This window comes from Prionailurus viverrinus, chromosome B1 (assembly GCF_022837055.1).
Source record: "Prionailurus viverrinus isolate Anna chromosome B1, UM_Priviv_1.0, whole genome shotgun sequence".
Taxonomy (NCBI): domain Eukaryota; kingdom Metazoa; phylum Chordata; class Mammalia; order Carnivora; family Felidae; genus Prionailurus; species Prionailurus viverrinus.
The window spans coordinates 43,644,782-43,660,063 of NC_062564.1; the positions used below are offsets into that span (position 1 = coordinate 43,644,782).

General features: G+C 35.2%; 1 protein-coding gene across 6 annotated transcripts in view; it reads right to left on the minus strand.

Annotated features, from left to right (window-relative positions):
* ADAM32 (ADAM metallopeptidase domain 32) overlaps positions 1-15,282 on the minus strand; it is a 184,825-nt gene that overhangs the window by 152,684 nt on the left and 16,859 nt on the right. For 5 of the 6 annotated variants that reach the window (XR_007151363.1, XM_047854776.1, XM_047854775.1 and 2 more), the window contains 4 exons: positions 9,150-9,211; positions 6,694-6,769; positions 3,708-3,784; positions 1,768-1,945 (listed from right to left, as the gene is read on the minus strand). Coding sequence is in view for 5 of the 6 variants with exons in the window: in XM_047854776.1 (XP_047710732.1) it covers positions 1,768-1,945; positions 3,708-3,784; positions 6,694-6,769; positions 9,150-9,211 (393 nt within the window). In the remaining variant the exon portion in view is untranslated. Of the gene's footprint in view, positions 1-1,767; positions 1,946-3,707; positions 3,785-6,693; positions 6,770-7,714; positions 7,735-9,149; positions 9,212-15,282 lie in introns of those variants that run through there. The other variant, XM_047854778.1, reaches the window with a different exon arrangement.

Genomic DNA, 15,282 nt, shown 5'->3' on the forward strand with positions numbered 1-15,282 from the left:
ATGAAACTGACCACTTTCTTACACCATATATGAAAATAAATTCAACATGGGTAGGGGTGGGGAAAAATGAATGAAGGTCGTCAAAAGGTACAAACTTCCAAGCTATAAGACAAATAAGTTCTGAGAATGTAACGTACATAAGGTGACTATAATTAATAATACTGTAATGTATATTTGAGAGCTTCTAAGAGAGTGAACTTAAAAGTTTTCATCACAAGAAAGAAAACTGTAACTATGTGGTGACGGATGTTAACTAGGCTTACTGTGGAATTCATTTTGCAATATATGTAAATATCAAAACATTATGTTATACACCTAGAACTAATAAGATGTTATATGCCAATTACCTCTCAATAAAACTGGAAAAAACTTTTTAAGTATAAATAAATTTTTTAAAATAGTCACAGATTCTGAATGTTAAAAGCATAAGCCACCTCCAAAGACAGGGTGTCCCACCATCCTGCCTTATATCCACAAAAATACAGTAAGAGTGGATCTTGGCAGAGCACCAACATTGTCCACCACACTTGTTCATCTAAGCCACTGTAAATTACCATTATAAATTCTTAGATGGAAAAAATTCAGTATTTAGTTAAGAAAATTTCATTTAAAATTATAAATATATACTATATTATATTATATTATACATAATTATATTATATTATATATAATTTTATATATATCACTAAACACTTTGGTGCTGCATGTACATTTCAAAATCCACTTGAACCCTGTATTATTTGGGGCATAGGATTAGAATCTATAACAGAGACACTAAAATAATAGTGGATTAAACAATGGAAGTTTATTTCTCCCTTACATAAAAGTTTGAAGAGGTATGGTGGTTTAGTCTTGTAAATTCTTCAGGAGTAAGGCTCATTCTACATTATTGTTCTGCCATGAATGGCATCATCCTCATCCTAGTAGACTATGATGTATGAACATGTCCACATTGCAACCAGGAAGTGAAAAGGAGAAGATAAGCTCCCTTTCTTTAGAATTCAATCCAGACATGACAGACATTATACCTGTTCACATGTCACTAGCTATAACTTCTTCACATGACCCTATGTAGATACATGGGAAGTTTGAAAAATGTAGTCTTTTTTCACATGCCCAGCTAAATTGTGAGGGGTTTTATTTGTTTTTTTAAACTGAAAGAAGATGGAAAAACATGCACTGGGAACAACTAACACTGCCATATATGTCTTTTATAAACTATGCATATTTATGCCACATTTACTTAGAAAAAAATTTTATTTCACAATTACTTTTATGAAAATTAAAAAATGAAAGTATACAAGGTGAACACTGGAACAATTTACATGGCTATACATAACAATCTTGCTTTCAACATTTTAATTTTAATTATAGATATAATTTAATGCTGACTCCTTATTTATGAATGCAATCTTTATAAACACTGTCCTTATTAAATAACTTCCAGGAATACAGACACAAAGTCAGGAGTTGAACTAAATTAAATTTATATTGAATACACACTAGTTAATTTTTAGAAAGTTATTAATATGTAACAAAATAAGAATTAAAATAAAAATGGGTCATAAAAAAGTAAATGATCAATTGATGCAAGGAGAAAAAGGCAATGTATGGTTCAAAGGAAATTTTAACTTTAAGGAAAGATGAGTATGTTCTCAAGGAAAGAATATTTGCTACAGTTATACAATAGGTTAATACATTTCTCTTATACATAAATAAAAGCAGTAATTTCCCTGAAAGTAGTAAAAACAACACATACAAACTCACTTTTTCACTTATAATAATGTTATAGTCCACTGGGTTTTGTTCTATGCCTTGGTTATCTTTGGTAAGAGCTGCAAATTCATTGTTTCCATCCCTTAATTTATAAATAAGATGCTGAAATTCAACTACAGATTCCAGAGGCTCAATTCCATAAGAAACATTTTCAAACTGCAGTATTCCTCTGTAAAATTATGGATAAAAATGTTAAGTGCTTTCAATCAATTCTATATGATAAAATTCTGACAGAATCCTAAAGAAGAAGGAGGATGGTAAAGAATGTTTCTGAGCTCAGTATTTTTAGCCAAATTCTTTACATTTTGGAGATAACTCTGAAGAGACAAAGGATCTCCTGCAATCCACAAAACTAACTTTTCATTTCATTCTCTTTCTAGTTGTAAAGGCAGAAGAAATTATGTAATCAGTTGCTAGGTATATAAGTATACAGCATTACAGTGATCAAGAAATTCCCTGTCCTCCAAGTCAGTGACTTAAAGAAAGCAACAGTAAATAGAAATCTTAATGAATTTCTCTCTGTCTTGTGTTGGTTTTGAAAACTGCTTATATTGCTTATATAACAAAACTATATGTAATGAGTAATTTTATTTATAAAAATAAAATTTAGCAGTAATTATGAAAATACATGTATTTTCATTAAGTACACAGTCTGAATAAGAATTAAAAACATGAGTTTAAAGAGTAAACAGCTGGGGCGCCTGGGTGGCGCAGTCGGTTGGGCGTCCGACTTCAGCCAGGTCACGATCTCGCAGTCCGTGAGTTCGAGCCCCGCGTCAGGCTCTGGGCTGATGGCTCGGAGCCTGGAGCCTGTTTCCGATTCTGTGTCTCCCTCTCTCTCTGCCCCTCCCCCGTTCATGCTCTGTCTCTCTCTGTCCCCCAAAAAATAAAATAAAACGTTGAAAAAAAAATTTAAAAAAAAAAAAAAAAGAAAAAAAAATTAAAAAAAAAAAAAAAAAAGAGTAAACAGCTTTTGGGGCGCCTGGGTGGCGCAGTCGGTTAAGCGTCCGACTTCAGCCAGGTCACGATCTCGCGGTCCGTGAGTTCGAGCCCCGCGTCAGGCTCTGGGCTGATGGCTCAGAGCCTGGAGCCTGTTTCCGATTCTGTGTCTCCCTCTCTCTCTGCCCCTCCCCCATTCATGCTCTGTCTCTCTCTGTCCCAAAAATAAATAAACGTTGAAAAAAAAAATTAAAAAAAAAAAAAAGAGTAAACAGCTTTCATAACTATTATTTCCTGCAAACAGATTATATTTCAATAGCTAAGTAGTAAGATACTTCCCAAAAACCAAATTTCAGGGTTCCATATAACAAGTACCGAAGAACATTTATTTGTGAAAATAAGGAGCTTATACTACAAAATGAAGGTGAAGAATTTCCTGACAGAATGGAAAACTCTAGGCATTAAGGAGGAAACCCTACAATTCTTAGAGTTTAAGACAGTGATATTATTAGAAAAATATGAGTACTATATTAATAACTATTTGTGTATATAGAATTTGTCTCCTCTCCCTGAAGGTGATTTTCCTGAAGAAAAAGATTGTTTATCTTTATTTATCTTTATATCTCCAAACACGAGGCTAGTAGGTGATATATCATAGTACCAAAAATATTATTTGCTGAAAAACTAAGTTATCCTAAACAGCTCTTCCAACTTGCTCTAGTCATGTACATTCAGTTGTAATTTCTGTAGTAAAGAAAAAATAAGATATAGATTAAAGAAACTAGGAAATCTAAACCTTCAAGGAAGTTAGAAATGTCTCTAGTCAGCAAGGAACGTGAAGAGATACAAGAGAAGAAAGATGTTCACTGAAGGATATCATTGCACATGGGAATCCTCTTCCAGCTCCAAACTTAATATAAACATAACAAATTCACTGCAGCCAAAAATCATTAACTATAGTGTTCACATATCAATGATAGAAAATAAATAACCTCAATCCAGTGCACGTGCTGAGTGTAACAACAGAATTGGGATATCCTTCAACATACCCCTGGTAATAGCACTGAGCCTATGGAAAAAAAAAAAGTGGTTACTTAGGATTAACAAAACTTTCTAATGATTTCTTATTTTTATACTTGCCAGAACTTTCTGAGTATTTTCACAGGCTACATGGTTTATATCAATATGAATAAAGTGACACTCAGAAAGTTTCCCTCTATTTGTCACTTTCACTATATTAACTACTCTTCTGATGAATACTTGAGGTTATTATTTTATACCCTGCTTGCAAAGTGCTACCCATATTTTATGTTAAATTACTTTCTAATATATAAATTTAGCTCATCAATCAAAAGACAAAGATTATGGGGGCATCTGGGTGGTGCAGTCGGTTAAGCGTCCGACTTCAGCTCAGGTCACGATCTCGCGGTCCGTGAGTTCGAGCCCCGCGTCGGGCTCTGGGCTGATGGCTCGGAGCCTGGAGCCTGTTTCGGATTCTGTGTCTCCCTCTCTCTCTGCCCCTCCCCCATTCATGCTCTGTCTCTCTCTGTCCCAAAAATAAATAAAAAACGTTGAAAAAAAATAAAAAAAAAGACAAAGATTATGAATCTGAATATCTTTAAAAATCTAATATTCTGCTAAAAAGAAACACCTAAAATTTAAAGGCAGAGAAAGATTAAAGAACTAGAAAAAGATACACCATATCAACACAAACCAAAAGGATGATTCTGGACCTATACTAACACAGGAAATGAAGACTTTAAGGCAAGAAGCATTACTAGTGATAAAGAGGGACATTTCATAATGAAAAGAATTTCAACTGGCCAGGAAGATACAAATATTCCAAATCTGTATTCACTTAATATATAGCTTCAAAATACATAAGCCCAAAATTGAAAGAATAATAAAAATAAAGAAATGCATCATCATACTAAAAGATAACATTTGTCAGTAACTGATAAATCAAGCATTCAGAATCTACAGAAGATTTAAACAGCATGTTAGCAACCTAATATAAGTAGAACAAAAACTGAAGAATACACTTTCTTTTTAAAGAGCATGGAACATTTACAAAAATGAAATCAACTTCTGAGCCATGAAGCAAGACAACAAATTTTAAAGAGCTGAAGTCATACAAAGTTTGGTCTCTGACCACAATACAATTAAGCTAGAAATACATCAAACATCATCACAGAGAGGGGAAAAAAAAAAAAAGGAAGATTATATAATTTCCAAGACACAGTAGATAAATTTTGGTGGAAACCAATGTAAGATTTCTTTTTAAAACACTGCTTTATACTGACACTAAGGGGAGGAAGAAGGAACGAGAAAAAGAAACTGATGGTCCTATCCAATAAAAGTGAAGTGACATGGTGTCCAAATTCAATCTTTCAACAAATTTTTGTTATGCTAACCATGTGCCAGGCATTTTTCTAGACACTGGGGATACATCAGTGAAAAAAAAAAAAACAGATGAAACTCCCTGCTCTCATGAAAATTATATGCACTGGGGAAACAGAAAATGAAACAAATAGATAAAATATATGACACATCATATATTGATAATCACTATGAAGAAAAATAAAACAGATAAAGTAAGAGAGTACTAAGGTTAAGAGTTCAATTTAAAATAGGGGGTAGTCAGGGACTAATAGAGTAATTTTAAACAAAGGCCTTAAGGAAAGGGAATCTTGAAATCTTGAGAAAGAGAACAATATGGATTAGAGAAAATAGAAAGTACAAAGATCTTGAAAGGAAAACATGTCTGGTATGTTAAAGAACAAGGAGACCCATATAACTGGAACAGAATAAACAAGGTAGACAGTAACAGGAGATGAAGTCAGGCAAAGAGGACCAGATTGTGTAAAAGCTGTAGGATATTGAAATGACTTCAGTTTTCACTTTGTGAACAATAGGAGATCATACCATGGAGGGTTCTGAGCACAAAAACAACATAATGTGTCTAGGCTTTAAATATGATCTATCTGGTTGCCATGTTGAGAACTAACTGAGGGGATGGGCAAGGTATAGAAACAAGGAGATTATTCAAGAAGTTATAGTAATAAGAAAAGAGTGGTATCAGTGGATGGAGACAGAGGAAGAGGATGGATTCTGGGTAGAATCAATTAAATTTATTGATGGATAGGATGAGGGTTAAAAAAAGTTTTAAAATGTATGATTTTGTGTCCAATAATATTTGTGTTTGCTTCTATTAGTCTTTAATTTATATTAATTTATTCAATAAAATATAAATAAACTAAATAAATGGTGCCTATATTCTAGGTAGAGTAAAAGCCTCAGTCCATCAAGTTTGTCTTTAATTTTTTTTTTCAACGTTTTTTATTTATTTTTGGGACAGAGAGAGACAGAGCATGAACGGGGAGAGGCAGAGAGAGAGGGACACACAGAATCCGAAACAGGCTCCAGGCTCCAAGCCATCAGCCCAGAGCCTGACGCAGGGCTCAAACTCACGGACCGCGAGATCATGACCTGGCTGAAGTCGGACGCTTAACCGACTGCGCCACCCAGGCGCCCCCATCAAGTTTGTCTTTAATTTACTAAGACTTCAGGAAGACCTAATAGTGAGGGAAATGAGGCAATAAATGGATTCTTAACTATATCATCTATGAATAGTGTTCTGTATTAGGAAAACATACATTCAATGTAAAAAAGATTTTAGGGACACCTGGGTGGTTCAGTCAGTTAAGCGTCTGACTCGATTTAGGTTCAGGTCATGATCTCAATGTTTGTGAGTTTGAGCTCAGCATCAGGCTCTGTGCTAATGGCACAGAATTCTCTGTCTCCCTCTCTCTCTCTGCCCCTTCCCTGCTCTCTCTCTCTCTCTCTCTCTCTCTCTCTCTCTCTCTCTCTCTAATACAAATAAATAAATAAATAAATAAATAAATAAATAAATAAATAAATTTTTAAAGCATTAAAAAAGATTTTACAAATCTGTAAAATATAGAACTTAAATCTTACCTGAACATCTGAAGGATATGAATTCATAAATCCTTGATTATACACATAAACCATAAAATTATGTGCTAAAAACATCCTGAATTCAAAAAATGAGAGAATATTAAAAGTTATTCTTTCTGAAGCATATAAAGCAGTGCTCAGCAAAGTAAAGTAATACCCCCAGGCCAAATCTGACCTACTCTGTCTTTGTAAATAAAGTCTTATAGGAACACAGCCACACCCATTAAGTTATGTATGGTCCATGGCTGCTTTCAAGCTACAACAGCAGAGTTTATAAATTTTCATTGAAGTAGTATGATCCTCAAAGCCTGGTATATTTATTATCAGGGCCTTTATAGTAAGTCTGCAAACACGATAAAGGTAGTATTTTCTTTTGACATGTATGTGATTTATAGTCAAAGCAATATGCACTCAAAATAATTTTTCTATTTTAATGAACTCCCTTAAGGAAAATAAGAAGGGACTACAAGATGAGAGAAAAGGCACTGTAAAATTTACAAAGATATGAACTAGATATAGGATTATGAGAATTTTCCATTCTTTCTTTCTTTCTAAATTTTACTACCACGCATATATATTACCCACATAATGAAGTAGAAGCCATATTAATCTAAACATAGATACTAAAACCAGAAGTTCAACATTCTCTGGTATCATTGCCTATACTTATCCTATTTTAGGTATGCTTCCTCACCTCATGGTCACTCTTCAATTCAATGTAACATAACCAGACCACCCACACTAGCTAGTTGGGAATCCTCTACTAAAAGTGATCTCATATAGGTTACTAATGACCCTCTAGTTGTCAAATCTAAAAGGCAGTTTAAAGTTAAGTAAAAGTAGTCTGACATACACATACTGTTGACCACACTTCCCTTCTTTAAACTATCTACTCTTCAACTCTAATCATACCATTTCCACCTGGCTTCCCAAATATCTTTCTATATACTTTTATGAGTCCCTTTATCTAGATCCTTGCTTCTTCCATGGTATTCAATTCTGGGTTGTTTTTCCTTCTCACCTTTAATATTCACCCCATCTCTACACATTTATCTTGTTCATTTCTGGTGCTTCATTTATATCCACATAAAATAGATGGCTTTGAAATTCATACTCCCATTCTAAATTAAATCTAACTGCCAAATGGACACTTCTGGAATATCCCACAAGCACTTTATATGTAACTTTTCCAAAACTGAGCCCTTATTGCCCGTGACTCAGATCTGTTCCCCTTCTCCTTCACTGCCAAACCAAATCTCTACTATCACTATATCCAATGTTAGCTAATATTTTTCCTGCCACCTCAGTATATCTCAGGAAAAAAAGCCCTATCTCTACAGACATAGCTCTGCTTTTCATTATTTCTCATATTAGTTATTTGCAAGAAATTTCTAATTGTCATTATGCTGTCGTAATCATTATGCAAATAGCTTCCCAAACAATACACACATGCTCTATCCATCTCCTAAACTCCAGTTCCTATAATGCTTACCACTGTTTATGGTCCTGATAAGATGTTCAAATGCAATGTGAGTTCTTTCACTTTCCCTCTTATATACCTGAGAAGATCTTTGAGTTGTCATTTATCATATTCTTCCCTTCTGTCTAAAGGAGTAGGTTAACTGTTCTTTGACTCAATGCTATTCTTCAGCATTTTACATAAGGGATCATTTGTTTATACATCTCTCTCTAAGAAACTTCCCTTCAGGCAAAAAAAAACTGTGTTTCTTGTTTCTTAAAAAGCATTCATCTGAGCCTCTTTCTTCTTTTTCTGCCAAACATTTTTGAAAAAGTTATTTACACTTACTACTTTACATTTCTCACAATCCATCTCTCCCTCATACTATGTAGTCTAGTTCTATAACCAAAATTTAACTGAAACTATCCTATTGAAGGTCACAAATTAATTCTAAGTCAATTTTTCTCAATTTGTTTTCCATGAAAGAATTAAACCCCACAGAAAGTTATTTCAATTACTTTCTCAACTCCCTAAAGGATGGTACATAAGTAGTACTATTTTCCATAAACTATACACCAGCTTGCACAAGCATATAATCTAATTTCCATATTAAATTCCTTATTCCATATCCCTATTGGTAGTCCTGCCTCCCTCATCAAACTCTAACTGATACAATCAGTTACAGACTTACTTCTTATTGCAATAGCCTGCCCTGATTATATAGGTCCTTCCGGGTCTGCCAACAACATAAGATCATATAAATTAATCTTCAGGAGGTGAGTCCCTATTTTTTTCTGTTCCTCCCCCCTATTCACAAAAGACTACTTAAGGCATTAGGAACAAAAATTTAATTAATTCACAGGAGAGCATCTGCTCATCTGAGACAACTAAAAGGTTTAATAACAACTACATTAATTATTTTTAACACTATTTTTATTATAAGTAAATAAATTTATATCAATAAAATGAAATACAAAACTAGAGAATAAAAAATTACCTTTGCTTAAGATGTATAGTGTATAGCTTCTGGTCTATTGTAATAATATATGATATCCATTCCTAGAGAACCCAGAAAACTAAGCTGATCAATGTGACAGAAGCAAAACAAAAATTTTACATCAACGCATTCCTCCAAACAATCCCTAAAATGTCTTAGTTAAAATGTCTGTGATAGATATGATTTAAAATCTGCAACAATATATCAAAAATTATAACATATACTTATTATATAATCCATTCTTACTATTTCCACAAAACTAAGTCCAACCTAAGGATTTATATAGGATTAGAAATTTATATTTAACTGAATTTTAAGGTCTTCTGAAATTAGAGACTATGTGTTATGCTGTAATGTCTATTTAGGGGACATCATTGGGATAATAAGGTATCCTGTAACAGTGAAGCTTATTCTATTAGGCACAAAAGATATTTATTTTAACTGTTTTCTTAAAATGTATTATCTGTTTTCTATTTTTTCCAAATAAAAAATTCTTAAAATTTGGTATTGTTTTTGACTCTATTACTACCATTCCCAAGTTAAAACATAAATAACAAACAGTAAGTTGTAATATCAGTAAGTTGCTGCACCTGAGTGATGAGATTTAATCCAGCCAAAGAGAACATGTAAAAAGCAAGAGTTTGAGCATCACTGAAAAAAAACAAACAAAAAAACAAAAAAACAAAAAAACCTTAAAGCATTTAAAAACCAAAAAGACACAAATATCAGAATATAGGAAAATATAAGCCTCCCAGGGTCTGTGACTGCCAGCCCTGCCCACCCACAAAAAATTCACAAAGGGCAGCACAGAGAGAGCATGATAGCTTGGGATCACTGTAACCCCAAAGTCAGACTGGGGGTAGACATCTGGTCTGACTTCAGGTCCTGCCCATCAACGAAAGCTTCTCAGGGGACAACACAGGGAGAGTGCTCTGCAGCAGGCTGACTGTAGTTCTGGGAAACATATGCTCTGACTCTATTCAAGTCCAATGCAGTCCCAGACTGGCTCCTTAACAACACAGGGAGCAAACACTGCAAACGAATGGCAAAGAGAGCCATTATAGACAACTGGACTAAAGGTAAACACATCTCAACCACAATATTAGGGCACATGCAACACATATAGATAACATTCCTGAGGCACCAGGATCTGGTAAATAGGGGACATTATACTTCAGGGCACTACAGGACCTCTTCTTCATAAAGCCACTACTTTCAAGAGCAGGAGACACAGCTGACATTCCTAACACATAGAAACAGACACAGAGAATTAGACAAAATTAGAAGATAGCAGAACATGTCCCAAATGAAAAAAATAAAATGAAACAAAACAAAACCACAGAAAAAGAGCTAAATGAAATGGAAATAAGCAATATGCATGATAGAGAATTCAGAGTAATGGTCATAAAGACACTCACTGGATTCAAGAAGATCTGGGACAGAAAATATTAAAGGAACCAATCTGGGATAAAGACCTCAATAACAGAAACTAAAATACATTAAAGGGAATAAATCTTAGACTAGAAGAAGGAGAAGAACAAACCAGTGAGCTGGATGACAAAGTAATGGAAAGCAACTAAACTTAAGAGCAAAAAGTAAAAGAACAATAAAAATGAGAATAGGTTAAGAAATCTCAGCAATACCAATAAGTATAGTAACATGAACATTATAAGAATCCAGAAGGAGGAGAGAGAGAAGAGGGAAGAAAATTTATTCAAAAGAATAATAAATGAAAACTTCACTAATCTGGGGAAGGAAACAGAAATCCAGATCCAGGAGGCACAGAGTGCCCCCAACAAAATCAACCCAAAGGGGTCCATGCCAAATAATAATTAAAACAGCACAAAGAAATAATAGAGAATTTTAGAAGCAGTAAGAGAAAAGAAAACAGTTATATACAAAACAAACCCCATAAGGCTACCAGCTGATTTATCAGAAGAGACTTTCCAGATCAAAAGGGATTGGCATGATATATTCAAAGTTGAAAGGAAAAAAATTGGCAGCCAAAAATATTCTATCCAGCAAGGATATTCAGAATAGAAGGAGAGATAAAGAGTTTCCCAAATGAACAGATGTTAAAGGAATTAATCACCACTAAAACAGCTTTAAAAGAAATGTTAAAGGAGATACTTTCACTGGAAAAGAAAGACCATAAGTAAGGGTAAGGAAAAGAAAAAAACTCACAGGTACATATAAACATAATAAAAGTAGAAGATCAATCACTTATAAAAACAATAGGTAGATTAAAGCAGTAAATCAGTCAAAAGATTCACAAAATAAAAATATGTAAAGTATGACATCATATACCTAAAATGTGAGGGAAAGGAATGAAAAATCAGTGCATTCATAACATGTTCAAACTTAAGTGACCATCAACTTAATACAGAACAGATATAAACACAGGATGTTATATATGAACCTAATGGACACAACAAATCGAAAACCTGTAATATATATGCAAAAAATAAAGAGAAAGAGATCCAAGCATTTCACTAAAAACAGCCATCAAAAAGAGAAGAGAGTGCAAGAGAAGAACAGAACAGAGAAGAACTACAAAAAAAACTATAAAACAAGTAACAAATGACAATAATTACATACCTATCAATAATTATTTTGAAGGGGAAGAGTTAAGATGGTGGAGTAGTAGGGGCACTCTATGCTTGCCTCCTCCTTATAACATAGCCAAATACATAACAAATAATTCCTAACATCCAAGAAATCGATAGGAAGACTGAGAGAACAAACTGCATATCTCAGAGGGAGAAAAACAGCCACATCATGGAAGGTGGAAGCTGTGGAGAACTGATTAGGGGGGGGAAAGAATTGTGCTGTGGAGGGGAGGGAGCCCTGATCATGAACAAAGGAGAAAGAGAGACAAGACAGAAAAGGAGAGAAAGCAGCAGGCAGGGGACTGTAAAAGAAAAACTCTTCTCCAAAGACATTGACTGGGGAAAGGACAAGAGCTGATTATTTCAAGTTTTTACAAGAAGTGGAGCTCAAAGTCTAAAGTTTTAGAAGTCCACACCATCACTGGGATCATACCTGGTGGCTTAGGGGTGCTCCTGTGGGAAAAGAGGACAGAGGCCCAGGAGGGGACAGCATGGTCTGAGGATCCCCTGGGTTGCATAGGAGAAAGAGTTCCACTTCTTGGAGTGCATTTGAGAGACATGGCACTGACTCTCAAGGGACAAAAGAGAAGGCCACTGAGCAGCCCCATTAACTAGCATAGCTGTAGAGGCACCTATTGAAGGCAGCTAACTGGAAGCCAGTTAGCTTTGGCTGTGCTTTACCATAAACTCCTAACCCCATGTGGTTATGGGACTGCTTTTCCAGGACAAACCAGCACCAGCCACAGTGTGACAAGATCTTCCCCCAGAGGATCAGAGTGGGTCTAGACTGCTGCACAGGATTCCTAAAATTTAGAGTTTTGAAACCCAGCTGAGCACTTGAGATAAAACACAGGAGCACTGATCTATCAGGCAGACAGATGGCTCAGAAACAGAAGGGTGAAGGCAGGGTTCTGATAGAAGCCTGGGACACAATATTCAGAATAGAAGGAGAGAGAAAGAGGGGAGATTGTTCGCTCTTCTATGAGGGCTTCCTGAACAGCAGCTGTTAAAAAAGGAGTGCAAACTCCTCTCTCCAGGGATGAGAGAACAATATAACATTTCCACCCCACACCATCCCCACATTAGCATGGACAGACTTCAGTGAGCAACACAGTATCCCAAGTGGAGGCTCAAGCCATTTACACAAAGTCCCACCCCACTGTGCCCTGCAGGTGCATCTTTACTAGGGCAAGTGATGCTGAGGACCAGTGCAGTAGGCCGCTCCACCAGAAGACCAGCACAAACTCCCCAGCCACACCAATTCCACTGATCATAGAGTGCAGCAAAGCTTCAGCTCTAGGGGAAATAGAATCTAGCCTTTTCTAACAAGCAGTTAAAATATACCTACTTAAAATGTGCCACACACTGGACAAGATCCAAACAATCCACACTGCAAGCAAGGAGAAACTCTACAGAGGACTGATCTGAGAGAAAGGGTAGCCAAATCACAACAGCAGAGTGTACAAAGTATACACCAAAACAACTTCTTGAAGGGCCAGGCCCTGGACAGTATATGACCTCTACTTAATACAGTCATTATTATCAGGAGCAGCAATATAACAGGGTTTCCTAACATACAGTTGGCAGAGGTCTAGGCAAAATGCCAAGGAGGCAGAATTTATCCCAAAAGAAAGAACTGGAGGAGGTCATGGCCAGGGATCTAATCAAAACAGATGGAAGTAATATGCTTGAACCAGAATTTAAAACAACAATCATAAGGAGAATAGCTGGACTTGAGAAAAGCATAGAAGAAACCAGAGAGACCTTTACCACAGAGATAAAAGCCCTAAAAACTAATAAAGCCAAAATAAAAAATTATATAACTAAGATGAAAAACTGACTAGATGTATTGGCAACAAGGATGGAAGAAGCAGAGGAATGAATAAGTGACACAGAAGATAAAATTATGGAAAATAATAAAGCTGAAAGAAAGAGGGAAAGAAAAATATTGGATCACGAATGTAGACTTAGGGAACTCAACAACTTCCTGAGCATAATAACATTCATATAATAGGAGTCTCAGAAGAAGAGAGGGGAAAGGGGGCAGAAGGTTTATTTGAGCAAATTATAGCTGAAAACTTCCTTAATTTGGAAAAGAAAACAGACATTGAAATAAAAGAGGCACAGAGAATGCCCATCAAAATCAACAAAAGCCATAGACAACACCAAGACATACTGCAGTAAAATTTAGACTATACACAGGAAAGGAAATAATCCTGAAAGCAGCAAGAGAAAAAAAATCCTTAACTTACAAGGGAAGACAAATCAAAATCGGGTTCACAGCAGATCTCTCCACAGAAACTTTGCAGGCTAGAAGTGAGTGGCATAATATATTCAATGTGCTGAATGGAAAAAATAAATATGTAGCCAAGAATGCTTTATCCAAAAAGGCTGCCATTCAGAATAGAAAGAAAGATAAAGAGTTCCCCAGACAAATAAAACCTAAGAGTTCATGACCACTAAACTAGCCCTATAAGAAATATTATAGGGGACTCTTTGAGTGGGAAAGAAATCAAAAGCAACAAAGACTAGAAAGAAACAGAGAACATCAGAAACAACTGTAAAGAAACAACTTAACAGGTAACACAATGGCAATAAATTCATATTTTTCAATAGTCACTCTGAATGTAAGTGGACTAAATGTATGAATCAAAATATACAGGGTATCAGAATGGATAAACAGGAAAGACCCATCTATAGGCTGTCTATAAGAGCATAAATCATTTTAGACCTAAAGAGACTTGCAGATTGAAACTGACAGGATGGAGAACCATCTATCATGCTAATGGATGTCAAAAGAAAGCCAGAGTAAAAATACTTATATCTTACAAAGTAGATTTTAAACCAGACTGCAACAAGGGATGAAGAAGGGCACTATATCATAATTAAGGGGTCTATCCAACAAGAAGATGCAACAACTGTAAACATTTATGCCTCCCAACTTGCATGTATGCAAATATAATAATCAATTAATAACAAACATAAAGAAATTCACTGAAAATAATACAATAAGAGTAGGGGACTTTAACATGCCACTTACAACAATAGACCATCTAACCAAAACTCAACAAAGAAACAATGACTTTGAATGACACACTGGACCAGATGGACTTAACAGTTATATTCAGAACATATCATTCTAGAGCAGTAGAATACACATTTTTAAAGTGCACATGGAATATTCTCCAGAGTATATCACATACTAGGTCACATATCAGGACTCAACAAGTATAAAAATATTGAGATCATACCATGCATATTTTAGGACGCCAACACTATAAGATCAGCCACAAGAAAAAATTTGGAAAGACCACAAGTATATGGAGGTTAAAGAACATTCTACTAAAGAATGAATGGGCTAACCATGAAATTAAAGAAGAAATTTAAAAATATATGGAACCCAATGAAAATGAAAACATGACAGACCAGAACCACTGGGATGCAAAAGGCGGTCCTACAAGGTAAGTATATTACAATACAGGCATACCTCAAGAAGCAAGAAATGTCTCAAATACCCAACCTAA